The 18,787-nt window shown below is 42.7% G+C and overlaps 1 protein-coding gene across 1 annotated transcript in view; it reads right to left on the bottom strand.

The window, feature by feature from the left end:
* The window catches only part of LOC140146825 (cyclic nucleotide-binding domain-containing protein 1-like), a 62,443-nt gene that overhangs the window by 32,663 nt on the left and 10,993 nt on the right, over positions 1-18,787 (bottom strand). The window contains exons 3-7 of the mRNA XM_072168704.1: positions 18,155-18,348; positions 16,586-16,763; positions 15,464-15,612; positions 11,300-11,454; positions 9,136-9,197 (exon numbers count right to left, since the gene is read on the bottom strand). Of these exons, the coding sequence (XP_072024805.1) occupies positions 9,136-9,197; positions 11,300-11,454; positions 15,464-15,612; positions 16,586-16,763; positions 18,155-18,348 (738 nt within the window). The remainder of the gene's footprint in view (positions 1-9,135; positions 9,198-11,299; positions 11,455-15,463; positions 15,613-16,585; positions 16,764-18,154; positions 18,349-18,787) is intronic.

Genomic DNA, 18,787 nt, shown 5'->3' with positions numbered 1-18,787 from the left:
TTATCAGTGAGATGGGTCCACACTTTATCAGTGAGATGGGTCCACACTTTATCAGTGAGATGGGTCCACACTTTATCAGTGAGATGGGTCCACACTTTATCAGTGAGATGGGTCCACACTTTATCAGTGAGATGGGTCCACACTTTATCAGTGAGATGGGTCCACACTTTATCAGTGAGATGGGTCCACACTTTATCAGTGAGATGGGTCCACACTTTATCAGTGAGATGGGTCCACACTTTATCAGTGAGATGGGTCCACACTTTATCAGTGAGATGGGTCCACACTTTATCAGTGAGATGGGTCCACACTTTATCAGTGAGATGGGTCCACACTTTATCAGTGAGATGGGTCCACACTTTATCAGTGAGATGGGTCCACACTTTATCAGTGAGATGGGTCCACACTTTATCAGTGAGATGGGTCCACACTTTATCAGTGAGATGGGTCCACACTTTATCAGTGAGATGGGTCCACACTTTATCAGTGAGATGGGTCCACACACTTTATCAGTGAGATGGGTCCACACTTTATCAGTGAGATGGGTCCACACTTTATCAGTGAGATGGGTCCACACTTTATCAGTGAGATGGGTCCACACTTTATCAGTGAGATGGGTCCACACTTTATCAGTGAGATGGGTCCACACTTTATCAGTGAGATGGGTCCACACTTTATCAGTGAGATGGGTCCACACTTTATCAGTGAGATGGGTCCACACTTTATCAGTGAGATGGGTCCACACTTTATCAGTGAGATGGGTCCACACTTTATCAGTGAGATGGGTCCACACTTTATCAGTGAGATGGGTCCACACTTTATCAGTGAGATGGGTCCACACTTTATCAGTGAGATGGGTCCACACTTTATCAGTGAGATGGGTCCACACTTTATCAGGGAGATGGGTCCACACTTTATCAGTGAGATGGGTCCACACTTTATCAGTGAGATGGGTCCACACTTTATCAGTGAGATGGGTCCACACTTTATCAGTGAGATGGGTCCACACTTTATCAGTGAGATGGGTCCACACTTTATCAGTGAGATGGGTCCACACTTTATCAGTGAGATGGGTCCACACTTTATCAGTGAGATGGGTCCACACTTTATCAGTGAGATGGGTCCACACTTTATCAGTGAGATGGGTCCACACTTTATCAGTGAGATGGGTCCACACTTTATCAGTGAGATGGGTCCACACTTTATCAGTGAGATGGGTCCACACTTTATCAGTGAGATGGGTCCACACTTTATCAGTGAGATGGGTCCACTTTATCAGTGAGATGGGTCCACACTTTATCAGTGAGATGGGTCCACACTTTATCAGTGAGATGGGTCCACACTTTATCAGTGAGATGGGTCCACACTTTATCAGTGAGATGGGTCCACACTTTATCAGTGAGATGGGTCCACACTTTATCAGTGAGATGGGTCCACACTTTATCAGTGAGATGGGTCCACACTTTATCAGTGAGATGGGTCCACACTTTATCAGTGAGATGGGTCCACACTTTATCAGTGAGATGGGTCCACACTTTATCAGTCAGATGGGTCCACACTTTATCAGTGAGATGGGTCCACACTTTATCAGTGAGATGGGTCCACACTTTATCAGTGAGATGGGTCCACACTTTATCAGTGAGATGGGTCCACACTTTATCAGTGAGATGGGTCCACACTTTATCAGTGAGATGGGTCCACACTTTATCAGTGAGATGGGTCCACACTTTATCAGTGAGATGGGTCCACACTTTATCAGTGAGATGGGTCCACACTTTATCAGTGAGATGGGTCCACACTTTATCAGTGAGATGGGTCCACACTTTATCAGTGAGATGGGTCCACACTTTATCAGTGAGATGGGTCCACACTTTATCAGTGAGATGGGTCCACACTTTATCAGTGAGATGGGTCCACACTTTATCAGTGAGATGGGTCCACACTTTATCAGTGAGATGGGTCCACACTTTATCAGTGAGATGGGTCCACACTTTATCAGTGAGATGGGTCCACACTTTATCAGTGAGATGGGTCCACACTTTATCAGTGAGATGGGTCCACACTTTATCAGTGAGATGGGTCCACACTTTATCAGTGAGATGGGTCCACACTTTATCAGTGAGATGGGTCCACACTTTATCAGTGAGATGGGTCCACACTTTATCAGTGAGATGGGTCCACACTTTATCAGTGAGATGGGTCCACACTTTATCAGTGAGATGGGTCCACACTTTATCAGTGAGATGGGTCCACACTTTATCAGTGAGATGGGTCCACACTTTATCAGTGAGATGGGTCCACACTTTATCAGTGAGATGGGTCCACACTTTATCAGTGAGATGGGTCCACACTTTATCAGTGAGATGGGTCCACACTTTATCAGTGAGATGGGTCCACACTTTATCAGTGAGATGGGTCCACACTTTATCAGTGAGATGGGTCCACACTTTATCAGTGAGATGGGTCCACACTTTATCAGTGAGATGGGTCCACACTTTATCAGTGAGATGGGTCCACACTTTATCAGTGAGATGGGTCCACACTTTATCAGTGAGATGGGTCCACACTTTATCAGTGAGATGGGTCCACACTTTATCAGTGAGATGGGTCCACACTTTATCAGTGAGATGGGTCCACACTTTATCAGTGAGATGGGTCCACACTTTATCAGTGAGATGGGTCCACACTTTATCAGTGAGATGGGTCCACACTTTATCAGTGAGATGGGTCCACACTTTATCAGTGAGATGGGTCCACACTTTATCAGTGAGATGGGTCCACACTTTATCAGTGAGATGGGTCCACACTTTATCAGTGAGATGGGTCCACACTTTATCAGTGAGATGGGTCCACACTTTATCAGTGAGATGGGTCCACACTTTATCAGTGAGATGGGTCCACACTTTATCAGTGAGATGGGTCCACACTTTATCAGTGAGATGGGTCCACACTTTATCAGTGAGATGGGTCCACACTTTATCAGTGAGATGGGTCCACACTTTATCAGTGAGATGGGTCCACACTTTATCAGTGAGATGGGTCCACACTTTATCAGTGAGATGGGTCCACACTTTATCAGTGAGATGGGTCCACACTTTATCAGTGAGATGGGTCCACACTTTATCAGTGAGATGGGTCCACACTTTATCAGTGAGATGGGTCCACACTTTATCAGTGAGATGGGTCCACACTTTATCAGTGAGATGGGTCCACACTTTATCAGTGAGATGGGTCCACACTTTATCAGTGAGATGGGTCCACACTTTATCAGTGAGATGGGTCCACACTTTATCAGTGAGATGGGTCCACACTTTATCAGTGAGATGGGTCCACACTTTATCAGTGAGATGGGTCCACACTTTATCAGTGAGATGGGTCCACACTTTATCAGTGAGATGGGTCCACACTTTATCAGTGAGATGGGTCCACACTTTATCAGTGAGATGGGTCCACACTTTATCAGTGAGATGGGTCCACACTTTATCAGTGAGATGGGTCCACACTTTATCAGTGAGATGGGTCCACACTTTATCAGTGAGATGGGTCCACACTTTATCAGTGAGATGGGTCCACACTTTATCAGTGAGATGGGTCCACACTTTATCAGTGAGATGGGTCCACACTTTATCAGTGAGATGGGTCCACACTTTATCAGTGAGATGGGTCCACACTTTATCAGTGAGATGGGTCCACACTTTATCAGTGAGATGGGTCCACACTTTATCAGTGAGATGGGTCCACACTTTATCAGTGAGATGGTCCACACTTTATCAGTGAGATGGGTCCACACTTTATCAGTGAGATGGGTCCACACTTTATCAGTGAGATGGGTCCACACTTTATCAGTGAGATGGGTCCACACTTTATCAGTGAGATGGGTCCACACTTTATCAGTGAGATGGGTCCACACTTTATCAGTGAGATGGGTCCACACTTTATCAGTGAGATGGGTCCACACTTTATCAGTGAGATGGGTCCACACTTTATCAGTGAGATGGGTCCACACTTTATCAGTGAGATGGGTCCACACTTTATCAGTGAGATGGGTCCACACTTTCAGTCAGTGAGATGGGTCCACACTTTATCAGTGAGATGGGTCCACACTTTATCAGTGAGATGGGTCCACACTTTATCAGTGAGATGGGTCCACTTTATCAGTGAGATGGGTCCACTTTATCAGTGAGATGGGTCCACACTTTATCAGTGAGATGGGTCCACACTTTATCAGTGAGATGGGTCCACACTTTATCAGTGAGATGGGTCCACACTTTATCAGTGAGATGGGTCCACACTTTATCAGTGAGATGGGTCCACACTTTATCAGTGAGATGGGTCCACACTTTATCAGTGAGATGGGTCCACACTTTATCAGTGAGATGGGTCCACACTTTATCAGTGAGATGGGTCCACACTTTATCAGTGAGATGGGTCCACACTTTATCAGTGAGATGGGTCCACACTTTATCAGTGAGATGGGTCCACACTTTATCAGTGAGATGGGTCCACACTTTATCAGTGAGATGGGTCCACACTTTATCAGTGAGATGGGTCCACACTTTATCAGTGAGATGGGTCCACACTTTATCAGTGAGATGGGTCCACACTTTATCAGTGAGATGGGTCCACACTTTATCAGTGAGATGGGTCCACACTTTATCAGTGAGATGGGTCCACACTTTATCAGTGAGATGGGTCCACACTTTATCAGTGAGATGGGTCCACACTTTATCAGTGAGATGGGTCCACACTTTATCAGTGAGATGGGTCCACACTTTATCAGTGAGATGGGTCCACACTTTATCAGTGAGATGGGTCAGTGAGATGGGTCCACACTTTATCAGTGAGATGGGTCCACACTTTATCAGTGAGATGGGTCCACACTTTATCAGTGAGATGGGTCCACACTTTATCAGTGAGATGGGTCCACACTTTATCAGTGAGATGGGTCCACACTTTATCAGTGAGATGGGTCCACACTTTATCAGTGAGATGGGTCCACACTTTATCAGTGAGATGGGTCCACACTTTATCAGTGAGATGGGTCCACACTTTATCAGTGAGATGGGTCCACACTTTATCAGTGAGATGGGTCCACACTTTATCAGTGAGATGGGTCCACACTTTATCAGTGAGATGGGTCCACACTTTATCAGTGAGATGGGTCCACACTTTATCAGTGAGATGGGTCCACACTTTATCAGTGAGATGGGTCCACACTTTATCAGTGAGATGGGTCCACACTTTATCAGTGAGATGGGTCCACACTTTATCAGTGAGATGGGTCCACACTTTATCAGTGAGATGGGTCCACACTTTATCAGTGAGATGGGTCCACACTTTATCAGTGAGATGGGTCCACACTTTATCAGTGAGATGGGTCCACACTTTATCAGTGAGATGGGTCCACACTTTATCAGTGAGATGGGTCCACACTTTATCAGTGAGATGGGTCCACACTTTATCAGTGAGATGGGTCCACACTTTATCAGTGAGATGGGTCCACACTTTATCAGTGAGATGGGTCCACACTTTATCAGTGAGATGGGTCCACACTTTATCAGTGAGATGGGTCCACACTTTATCAGTGAGATGGGTCCACACTTTATCAGTGAGATGGGTCCACACTTTATCAGTGAGATGGGTCCACACTTTATCAGTGAGATGGGTCCACACTTTATCAGTGAGATGGGTCCACACTTTATCAGTGAGATGGGTCCACACTTTATCAGTGAGATGGGTCCACACTTTATCAGTGAGATGGGTCCACACTTTATCAGTGAGATGGGTCCACACTTTATCAGTGAGATGGGTCCACACTTTATCAGTGAGATGGGTCCACACTTTATCAGTGAGATGGGTCCACACTTTATCAGTGAGATGGGTCCACACTTTATCAGTGAGATGGGTCCACACTTTATCAGTGAGATGGGTCCACACTTTATCAGTGAGATGGGTCCACACTTTATCAGTGAGATGGGTCCACACTTTATCAGTGAGATGGGTCCACACTTTGAGATGGGTCCATTTATCAGTGAGATGGGTCCACACTTTATCAGTGAGATGGGTCCACACTTTATCAGTGAGATGGGTCCACACTTTATCAGTGAGATGGGTCCACACTTTATCAGTGAGATGGGTCCACACTTTATCAGTGAGATGGGTCCACACTTTATCAGTGAGATGGGTCCACACTTTATCAGTGGGATGGGATGGGTCCACACTTTATCAGTGAGATGGGTCCACACTTTATCAGTGAGATGGGTCCACACTTTATCAGTGAGATGGGTCCACACTTTATCAGTGAGATGGGTCCACACTTTATCAGTGAGATGGGTCCACACTTTATCAGTGAGATGGGTCCACACTTTATCAGTGAGATGGGTCCACACTTTATCAGTGAGATGGGTCCACACTTTATCAGTGAGATGGGTCCACACTTTATCAGTGAGATGGGTCCACACTTTATCAGTGAGATGGGTCCACACTTTATCAGTGAGATGGGTCCACACTTTATCAGTGAGATGGGTCCACACTTTATCAGTGAGATGGGTCCACACTTTATCAGTGAGATGGGTCCACACTTTATCAGTGAGATGGGTCCACACTTATCAGTGAGATGGGTCCACACTTTATCAGTGAGATGGGTCCACACTTTATCAGTGAGATGGGTCCACACTTTATCAGTGAGATGGGTCCACACTTTATCAGTGAGATGGGTCCACACTTTATCAGTGAGATGGGTCCACACTTTATCAGTGAGATGGGTCCACACTTTATCAGTGAGATGGGTCCACACTTTATCAGTGAGATGGGTCCACACTTTATCAGTGAGATGGGTCCACACTTTATCAGTGAGATGGGTCCACACTTTATCAGTGAGATGGGTCCACACTTTATCAGTGAGATGGGTCCACACTTTATCAGTGAGATGGGTCCACACTTTATCAGTGAGATGGGTCCACACTTTATCAGTGAGATGGGTCCACACTTTATCAGTGAGATGGGTCCACACTTATCAGTGAGATGGGTCCACACTTTATCAGTGAGATGGGTCCACACTTTATCAGTGAGATGGGTCCACACTTTATCAGTGAGATGGGTCCACACTTTATCAGTGAGATGGGTCCACACTTTATCAGTGAGATGGGTCCACACTTTATCAGTGAGATGGGTCCACACTTTATCAGTGAGATGGGTCCACACTTTATCAGTGAGATGGGTCCACACTTTATCAGTGAGATGGGTCCACACTTTATCAGTGAGATGGGTCCACACTTTATCAGTGAGATGGGTCCACACTTTATCAGTGAGATGGGTCCACACTTTATCAGTGAGATGGGTCCACACTTTATCAGTGAGATGGGTCCACACTTTATCAGTGAGATGGGTCCACACTTTATCAGTGAGATGGGTCCACACTTTATCAGTGAGATGGGTCCACACTTTATCAGTGAGATGGGTCCACACTTTATCAGTGAGATGGGTCCACACTTTATCAGTGAGATGGGTCCACACTTTATCAGTGAGATGGGTCCACACTTTATCAGTGAGATGGGTCCACACTTTATCAGTGAGATGGGTCCACACTTTATCAGTGAGATGGGTCCACACTTTATCAGTGAGATGGGTCCACACTTTATCAGTGAGATGGGTCCACACTTTATCAGTGAGATGGGTCCACACTTTATCAGTGAGATGGGTCCACACTTTATCAGTGAGATGGGTCCACACTTTATCAGTGAGATGGGTCCACACTTTATCAGTGAGATGGGTCCACACTTTATCAGTGAGATGGGTCCACACTTTATCAGTGAGATGGGTCCACACTTTATCAGTGAGATGGGTCCACACTTTATCAGTGAGATGGGTCCACACTTTATCAGTGAGATGGGTCCACACTTTATCAGTGAGATGGGTCCACACTTTATCAGTGAGATGGGTCCACACTTTATCAGTGAGATGGGTCCACACTTTATCAGTGAGATGGGTCCACACTTTATCAGTGAGATGGGTCCACACTTTATCAGTGAGATGGGTCCACACTTTATCAGTGAGATGGGTCCACACTTTATCAGTGAGATGGGTCCACACTTTATCAGTGAGATGGGTCCACACTTTATCAGTGAGATGGGTCCACACTTTATCAGTGAGATGGGTCCACACTTTATCAGTGAGATGGGTCCACACTTTATCAGTGAGATGGGTCCACACTTTATCAGTGAGATGGGTCCACACTTTATCAGTGAGATGGGTCCACACTTTATCAGTGAGATGGGTCCACACTTTATCAGTGAGATGGGTCCACACTTTATCAGTGAGATGGGTCCACACTTTATCAGTGAGATGGGTCCATACTTTATCAGTGAGATGGGTCCACACTTTATCAGTGAGATGGGTCCACACTTTATCAGTGAGATAGGTCCACACTTTATCAGTGAGATGGGTCCACACTTTATCAGTGAGATGGGTCCACACTTTATCAGTGAGATGGTCCACACTTTATCAGTGAGATGGGTCCACACTTTATCAGTGAGATGGGTCCACACTTTATCAGTGAGATGGGTCCACACTTTATCAGTGAGATGGGTCCACACTTTATCAGTGAGATGGGTCCACACTTTATCAGTGAGATGGGTCCACACTTTATCAGTGAGATGGGTCCACACTTTATCAGTGAGATGGGTCCACACTTTATCAGTGAAATGGGTCCACACTTTATCAGTGAGATGGGTCCACACTTTATCAGTGAGATGGGTCCACACTTTATCAGTGAGATGGGTCCACACTTTATCAGTGAGATGGGTCCACACTTTATCAGTGAGATGGGTCCACACTTTATCAGTGAGATGGGTCCACACTTTATCAGTGAGATGGGTCCACACTTTATCAGTGAGTGAAATGGGTCCACACTTTATCAGTGAGATGGGTCCACACTTTATCAGTGAGATGGGTCCACACTTTATCAGTTAGATGGGTCCACACTTTATCAGTGAGATGGGTCCACACTTTATCAGTTAGATGGGTCCACACTTTATCAGTGAGATGGGTCCACGTTTGTCAGTGAAAACAAACATACCCACACCAATGATAACATTTTGAACAGTTCAAGTTCAAATATTCAAGTTGTTGACTTACTTGCTGTTAGGTTCCCTGCCTTCTACTTTCTCCAATGTCCCAAAGCAATCCCCTACTGTCAGCTGAAAGGTACCAACAAAAATAAATATGAAAGTCCTATGAAAATGTCTTGCTTGTTCCAAAAATGCACAATTTATCTGAATTTGTATAAAAATTTTAGGCTGTTGTGTTCAGCAAGTCCCTGATAATCCTTTAATCAACATAGATGTACATATAAGTGTGTTTTACGAAGAATTATTAGTGCTTTTAAAATAATTGCAACTTGTTCAATATCAGTTTTATTTGATTGTAGCAGGCAGGCCAGAGTAGAGCAATATCATAATATTAAGATAATATCATCTTATGGGGTGTAAAGAAGCAACAACAAACAGTGTTAGCTTTATTAGTTTGAGCGGATATGGGCATGAAATTGATCCTTTTGTTTTTGCAACACAACTGTTGAAGTGTTGACAATGAAAATGATGGCACAATTATTATTACTTTGACATTATAACATTACACCTATCATCAACAAAAAAGCTGAAATTGAATACAAGTCCTGTCATGGGAAGTAATTAGGTATGATTTATACCAGGGCAGTGAGTTCTACTCTTACTTTCCTGTTTATACTGAGTCTAATATCAATCAAGCAATCTAATACTGGAACTTATTACTTTTTGCAACTATTGCGACGTTGCGTCTGGAACCACCAGACTTCATCAGGCATTTGACACGTTGGACTGGTCACATGATAGATGGCTAGGTATCGACCTGATGGCCCAGTCCCATGCATGAGATAAGTTAAAGCGGAGTCCCCCTTTCATGTTCAGTGATTGCTCAATGCGTTCCCAAATGGCTTCTTTTATGCCTCTCCTATGCCAAGAATAACAACTTCCTTGTTCTTATTTGAGTGTCCAGTGTCCTATAAATGGAGGTAAACAGCGGAGTTTTGCGCTTCGTTGGTACTTGGTCTCCTATGTTGACCAATACGGGTTTTTAACGTCTGTTTGGTTTCTCTAACATAAGCCGCTGAGCAATCGGTGTCATCACACACCTAGCTGTCTATCACGTGACCAGTCCAACGGGTCAGTTGCCTGATGAAGTCTGGTGGTTCCAGACGCAACGTTGCAATAGTTGCAAAAAATAAGTTCCAGTATTAGATTTAATTCCAAAACTCTGTTTGAAACTACTGGATGACTAAGAACATTCACTCATTTATACTAGTACTTTAGCTACATTGTATACTACTAGCACACAACAGAGTGATAGAGATCAAGGGGGATAGGCCAAGAAAGGCAGGTCTAGACTCTGACCTTAAGGTGGTACTATACCCCTGGCCAATTTTGTTCCTGTTTTTGCATTTTTCTCAAAAATTATAGCACATTGGTGACAAGTAAGATATGTATATTATAGGGGCAAGGACTACAACTACTGCACTGGAAATTATATTTCTGCACAGACAACAGTTGTGGAGTGACAGTCAAAAATAAGGGAAAACCAATATTTGATCAATAAATCAATAACTACTTGTCTTGAGTCACTGAAATTCCAGTAGTAACTGGATTTCTTGCCCTATAACATACATAACTTTTGTTACCAGTGTGTTATTAGTTGTTGAGAAAAATGCACAAAATAGACACAAATTTATCAAGGGGTGTAGTACCACCTTAAAGGATTGAGAAAACAAGGTCAAGAGCACCCTACAGATTTGTTTATACATATATCAGCTTCATTTTGAACAGATCAACATGAAAAAGTGGTCCTTTTGTGAATATTTCTTCCTAATTTGGGCCTTCTTGAACATTTTATCATTTTCATCCTGAAAAGTTGACATTTTAAAGAGGGATTTTTGCCACCCCGTGACATGCAAGTCCCCATCATAGCCAAAACCAAATGGGCTATTCCATTTACAGCCCATACTACCCCTGAGGAAGATTTTGGAAATATCCTCTGCAGGGGAGTATGAATTTCAAATGGAATGAACACATAAGGCAGCTCGAATTTCATACACCTTCTGAGAAAGATTCAACCTGAATTAGAGAGAGGGTGCACGAGTTTCAAATAGAGTTGGTTATATTCTAATTCCATTTGAAATTCATACTCCCCCTGTAGATCTTTCCAACATGTTCCACAGGGGGAGTGCAGACTTCAAATGGAATACCCTAATGCCTGTAGATGTACCTACCTCTGGTATTTCAGGGCTATCAGTGAAAGCTGTTGTCGTTAGCAACGGAGTAGGACTTCTGAATATCACTGGCATGTTATTAGTCTTAATCCAGGGGTCTGTTTGAGGTACTACTGAACCTTTTAAGATGATGTGAAAACCAAGGTTACCAAAAACTGCAAGAGATGACAAATGGAAATATGTAATAAGGGGCTGTGCAATAATCATGAGCCCTGGGGAGGGTAAAATGGGGGGGGGGGGGGTAATGAGTTAACCCCCTGAGCACTACCTGCCAATCTAACATTGCCTCTGATTGGTCAATTACATTATATCTTCACTTTAATCACCAATCAGATTGGGGCTTTGCAAATAATTTACCTCAATTTTTTTGTGTGGTGAAAGTATTCTAACAATGTTGCTGATTGGGCCAACTGATAATGAGAACTTCTTTTGGCCAATCGGCAGGTAGTTCTCATGGGGTTAAAGTGAAAGAAAACCAATTAGCCACATAACTTTGTAATAAGGGAATTTGCAAATAAAACTGGATAACCCCGGTTTTATTATAAAAAGTCTGAATTTTACTGTAATTAAAGCTCTTCAGGCTTATGGCCAACAAAAAAATTGTTTGCTTGCCCTCGACTGGATTTTAAAAATTGGGTTTTAAAAATTGGGTCGGTCTCTCTTAATAAAAGTAGCCTCAACAAACATGTTGAAAAAAGTAGTGCAATGTTACTTCCTAGTCGATACGAACAAATATCATGAATCTAAATATTTACAAACAAGAAATGAATATCTGGTGCAACTGTTTTCAAATTTTATCTACTTTTACCATATTTTAACATCTGCTATATTGTCTCCATTCTTGCACAATATGCACGCTTATATTTTGCCTGTAAATAAACTCATCCCTAGATGCGCCGTCCGAAATGTGCAGGTGGATAGCAAATTGTATTAGAGCTTAGACGCTGAGGTGGTATACGAAATTGCGGAACCCGACAGTCGGGTACAGCCGGACACGTAAACATGCAGGATATGGTATTTTACAACGTTTTATTTAAATCATCGGTTTTCAAACGAAAAATACATGCCATTTTTGGGAAAATCGCAAAAAAAAAAAAATTCAAAAAAAAAAATTTCTCTACGGTCGGGACGGCCGAGACGGTCGGTCGGATGAGGGCAAGCAAACAACTTTTTTTTTGGCCTAATCTAGATGCTGTTTTAGTACACTATTGGGTAATCATGCAAAAAGTAGCAATTAAAGAAAGTTGATGGCAGGACCATCTCAATCATGGGAATATCTGATACAAGACTTAAAGGAAAAGGCATGAAGGAATCGCACAACGACTATGTACTCATCTGGTCTGGAGTGGACAAGAACAAAAGAGCCGTCCATGGAGTGGGTTTCTACCTACACCCAGAATTAGCCAAGAACATTATGGAAGTTGACTACATATCCGAAAGAATAATCAGACTCAGAATACAACAAGAGAAAGAGGTTACAACATACATCCAAGTGTATGCCCCATGCAATGATTCCTACTCAGATGAAGACAAGGATACATTCTTTGAAGAGTTATCTGATGTTATAAACAGCACAAAGAATCAGGATATGCTGGTGGTAATGGGAGACATGAATGGACATGTGGGAAGTGAACGATCACCTTGGGAAGATTACCTAGGACCCCACAGTGCTCCAAACACAAGTCGGAACTACAATGGACAACTCATCTTGGAACTTTGTGCCCAACATGATCTCTTTGTCACAAACACATTCTTCCAACATAGGAGTAGCCAAATATTCACATGGTACAAGTGGAATGACCTCACCAAAGCTTCTCAGCTTGACTTCATCCTCATTAAAAAGACAGATCGATGCAAAGTGAATGACTGCAAAGCAATGCCAAACATCCACATAGATACTGATCACAGACCAGTCATGATGGAAACAAGTGCCAGGAGAAGACCACGGCCAAATAAAAGGCAGCAACCTGAGACAATAAACCTCAGAAAATTAACAGAAGAACCTGTGAAGGCAGCCATCGAACAACAGATGGATCAGCTATTCCAAAAACTACCAGATCAGGAAGGAAATACAGAAGAAGAGTGGACATGGTTCAAAGATGCTCTAACAGACACCCTTAAAGCAAATTGTGGGACTAAGAAAAGAAAAACAGGACAAGTGAAAGGGACATCCTGGTGGAATGACACAGTCAAAGCAGCAACCAAAGAGAAGAAAAGACTCTTCAAGAAATGGTCCAAAAGCAACCTGGAAGCAGACTACAACGAGTACAGGGAAGCCCGGCGAAACTGCAAGAAGACTATCAAAGAAGCCAAAGACCAGTCTTGGAAAACATATGGGGAAGATCTGGCAGAAAAATCAAATAGCTCAAGCAGAGAGTTCTTTAAAGCAGTTAAAGCCTACAAACAGCGGGACGAGCCTTTTGACCCAACCGCCATCATAAACGACAAGGATGGAAACCCCCTCACAGACAGCTGCGAAATCACCAACAGATGGGGAGAATACTTTGAAGATTTGCTCAACCCAAGCAGTGATGGTGACAGACAACAGCAGCAGCCCTTCCATCCTCGGTTCCAAGAGGAAGTTGATCCACCCATACTCCAGGAGGAAGTCAGAAATGCTATTAAAACCAGTCCCAAAAACAAGGCAGCTGGAATTGATGACATCACAACAGAAGCCATACTTGCTTGTGGAGATACAGGAGTCAAATGGTTGACAAGAGTGTTCAACAGGGCTTGGGAGGAGCGAGCTGCACCCGATGACTGGCAACGTGCAATAATTGTCCCGATCTGGAAGAAAAAAGGGAGTAAAAGAGATTGTAGCAAATACAGAGGAATCTCTCTGCTCAGCCATACTGGGAAGATTTATGCAAAGATCTTAGAGAAATGAATAAGACCAGTTGTTGAACATCAGCTGAGTGAAGCACAGTTTGGGTTCAGGAAGAACAGAGGGTGCACTGATGCCATATTTGCTCTGAGACAGCTGTGCGAAAGGAGTATTGAGTACAACCAAGACCTGTACACTATATTCATAGACCAAGAGAAGGCGTTTGATCGAGTAAACAGAGATCTACTCTGGACTGTGCTAGAAGACTACGGTGTAAAGCTGTGTAAAAGGGCAACTGCTGGACAGTGTGAGAGCCATCTACAGGGGCAGCCTCTGTACTGTCAGGACAAGGACCGGACTCACCAAGTGGTTTCCTGTGAAGTCAGGTGTCCGACAAGGATGTGTCCTCTCGCCTCTCCTGTTCCTCATTTTTATGGACAGGATCACCCAAGAAGCAAATCTAGATGAAGAAGCTCTCAATGAACTACTGTTTGCAGATGATCAATGTCTCATCCACCAAGACAGCCTTAGCTTACAAAACCACACCAACAGACTGCACGCAACCTGCCAAAAGTATGGCATGAGCATAAGCATCCCAAAGACAGAAACCATGCTGATCAGCCGATCCCAAAAGACCTTGGACATCAAGATTGACAACACAACCCTCCAGCAATCAAAGGAGTTTAAGTATCTGGGCAGCATCTTTACTGAAGACGGGAAGATAGACCGAGAAATTGAAACCAGATGCCAGAAAGCAAACAACATCACCTTCATGCTTGGGCCTATACTTTCCCACCCAGCTGTGCCAATGGATGCAAAAAGAACAATCATCAACGCAATCTATACCCCGACTCTCTGCTACCAGGCACAAACATGGGCTATGAACAAAAAGACTGAACAGAAGATCACCACCTGTGAAATGAAATGCCTACGAAAAGCTGTAAACAAGACACGACGGGACAAAATTAGGAATGAAGTCATCAGAGACATGGTTGGCACCAAGCCTATGCTAGACCAGATTGAAAGCCATCGCATCAAATGGTTTGGTCATCTTATGCGCATGCCCACAAATCAACCAGCCCTGCGGTCCTACAACAGCAAACTGTCCGGTACCAAACCTGTCGGAAGGCCAAGAAGAAGATGGATTGAGGGGGTCAAGAAAATCCTGACAAGGCACAATACCAACCTGACAGATGCTACCCATGCAGCCCAAGACAGACGTCCCATCATTTCCCCGCGACTCTGAGAGGAATAAGCGGAGGACAAAAGTAAGTAAAGTAAGTAAGATGGCAGGACCAAATAACACATTATAGCTTTTAAGTGAAAACTGGCATGCATACCTGTATAATCCTCGTCTCGCCATACATCCAGTTGGGTAACTGTACATAATTCTTTCAATTCTTTATCTGTTAACTGCCCCGCTAGTAGAGGGAATTCTTTCAGGTGTCTGTATACCTTAGCATTGTCAGCAGCAGTTCTTTCATAGGGTCTGTGGGAAGAAAATCACAACATGTTATCCCTGACACTAGTCATGTTCACATGGTCATCGAATGCTCAAGAATGGCGTGAGCATATGACTTAATCTGAAGCCTGTGAATCATCTGGTTTCGCAATACCTGAGGAAAAAAAGATTATTTGTTTATCCTCCACAACTTTTTTCAGAATTGGGTCGGTCGGTCAGAATATTCTTTCTTTTTTTTTTCAGGTTTTTTTTAAAGGTCATAGCCAAAAACATGACTGTATGCCTTTAATTAGCTTAATAAATAGCCCAAATATTTGTGAATTGGGATATTTCTTCCAGATTTGGGTCAGTTGGTGGAGGACAAGCAAATAATCTTTTTTTTTTTTTTTTTTTGGCCTGATGATGTCAGCTCTGGAATTAAAACCGTATGGTTACTGGGACTCAATTATAGCCAAGCTATCTTTGTGGGGGGTGGTGGTGAGCAATTGCATCATTTTGACCCGGTATTATATTATCGACAGGATACATTTTTTTAGAGAGACTGTACATGTGGATACTTCGAGTTTCCAAAAAGGGATTTATATGGTGACAATGTGCAAGCGTATGTAGTGCACACAAATTTGGCATTTTACACTATTTTGGCCCCCAGAACCGGTTCTCCTGAAGGTTCTCGCTGGATTACGACTACGAGAACCAAAATTGGTTCTATAAGCTTCCAAGTCTCAGATCTCAGGTCGTGTTACATTTTACTTTCAATGGATATATGATTTTATAATCTTATTATTCAAAAGATATAATTCTGAAATGTTGGGAAAAACAGGTGAAATTTTCTTCATTTTAGCTGTAAATTTATTGTACAATCACAAATGAAACTCATGAACTTAGAACTAGTTTTAAGTTTGAGCATTGTCGGTTGGTTTGTCCAATACGAGGTACTTCTGTTTCACAGTGAAATTCAGGGGGGGATAAAAAGTGCAAAAATACTCTCTACTCTACTTACAATTTTCTATGTATTTGTCTGAGTTCTTTGATCCTGTTAGCATGTATAACATGAGGGTCCAGGTCTTTCCTTTCTTTATGAAGCTTGGATAAATGTTCCTTAATCTCATGGCTCCATGACTCCGGGTGGTCACTCTCATCTTGATGCTTTTTGACACAGGAAACCGAACCAGGCACTCCTGTATGAACAATCGAAAAATATTAAATTGTCATTATTATGAATATTAGTGTTTAATATTAATATTGTTGTTGTTGTTGTTATTATTATCTATATTATTGTAATTATAAAAAATATAATTTAATTATTAAAAAACATTATTATCATTATCTATATACAAAGCACAAATTCGACACTGGTGTGCAAACATTTATTGGCCCAATATGTGATGTTCAGTACTGGACTTTATTGGCCCAGTACTGCAATGTTTGCTGGGTTGGCAGTAAAAAGGTTTAAATATGAGTTTGACTGATGCGCCTCACACAATTCTTTACACCAATTTGACATGACAGAGGACAGGTATTATATGCCCATATAACTGAAGCCTTTTATTTTTACATCTGTCGCCCTCTATAGAGCACGGTCTAAAAAAACAAGGATGTCCTCAGTTTTTGCGTGTCCACTAGATTCTATTCAAGAGTGTGTCCACAGTGAAAATCAATGCACACCCTCCTCCCTACTAAGCCAGGGATTTTCGGGCGGGCTCGCGGGTACCCGCCCAAGATTACATTACCCGGGCATGAAATACCCTGCCCGGGTGCCCGAAATTTAAAAGAAAAATAATTATTTTTTTTCCGGATTTGTAGTGTCTGGACCTAGACCTAAATGCTAGGATCATTCATGGTTTGACCTAAATTTTTTTTTTTTAATTTGAACGATGTTTTGTGTTTTTAATATGAAAATTGATAATTTGTTTTCATGTCATACTCTATTAATTATATCAAAATTCATTCAAATTCAATGCATTTTGATATCATTTTAAAATAGAGTATTACATGAAAACAATAAAAACACAAAACATCATGCATTTTTTTTTTTAGGTCAACCATGAATGATCCTAGCATTTAGGGGCAGTCACTATTTACGCCGGGGATGGAGGATTGAAGGGGGAACACGAAAAAAATTCTATTATGATTGGGGGGAACACGAATTATATTTATACAGTATACAGAACTCTTTATATTTCATTATTTTAAAAGAGAGACAATAAAAGTACAAAGTAAAAATACATGAAGACCGTAGTATTGTTTTTGTTAGGGGGGGAACCTGAATTTTTTACCTGATCGATGGGGGAACCTGAATTTTTTCTGAAGCCAACAGGGGAACATGAAAAATTTGAGGGAAAAGTTGGAAAATCCTCCATCCCCCCCCTGGCGTAAATAGTGACCGCCCCTTAGGTCTAGGTCCAGGGACACTACAAAATCGAAAGAAAAAAAAAAAAAATTTTTGCATTTTTTTTTTTTGCAATTTCGGGTACCCGGTTACCCGCACAAAAAATGTGCCGGGTACCCGGGCACATAATTACCGAAAATCACACCCTTACTCCCTACACACCCACACCCAAGCACACACCTGTTGATAAATTAGAAGAGCTTTTACTGGCAGCCTGTGGCCCTGAAGTTTTACTGGCAGCCTGTGGTCCTGTTGATCGATCCTGGTTCCCCAAGGGAATGCCGGGTAAGGGTCTCCTTCCTGGGAATATTTGATGATAATTCTCCATGAAAAACTTGTGGGCTTCTTCTGAGGATTCTCCATGGATATCACCCCTAAAGGAAAACACCCAAATGTATTAGGAATGCACTCAAATATGTACTATTAGGAATGCACCAAAATGTATTAGGAATACACCCAAATGTAGTAGGAATGCACCCAAATGTAGTAGGAATGCACCCAAATGTATTAGGAATGCACCTTAATGTATAAAGAATACACATAAATGTATTAGGAATACACCCAGATTTATTAGGAATGCACCCAAATGTATTAGGAATGCACCCAAATGTATAGAAGCCCTGCATGAAATTATCGATTGGCTCCAAACAAAGGATTTGAGCCGGTGTCCTTCACCGTAGTTATGGCGGAGTGCAGTCCATTCAATCAAATGTTGTCATCAACCTATTTGATCGTACTGTCACGGTAGATTGCAATCATGCTTTTGTTGAATGCATTTGAGTAGTCCGCCATATTTACGGGATGATACGTCAC

The sequence above is a fragment of the Amphiura filiformis genome, chromosome 2 (genome assembly GCF_039555335.1).
Source record: "Amphiura filiformis chromosome 2, Afil_fr2py, whole genome shotgun sequence".
In the NCBI taxonomy this organism is placed as follows: Eukaryota; Metazoa; Echinodermata; class Ophiuroidea; order Amphilepidida; family Amphiuridae; genus Amphiura; species Amphiura filiformis.
This window is presented reverse-complemented; position numbering and strand designations above follow the sequence as displayed.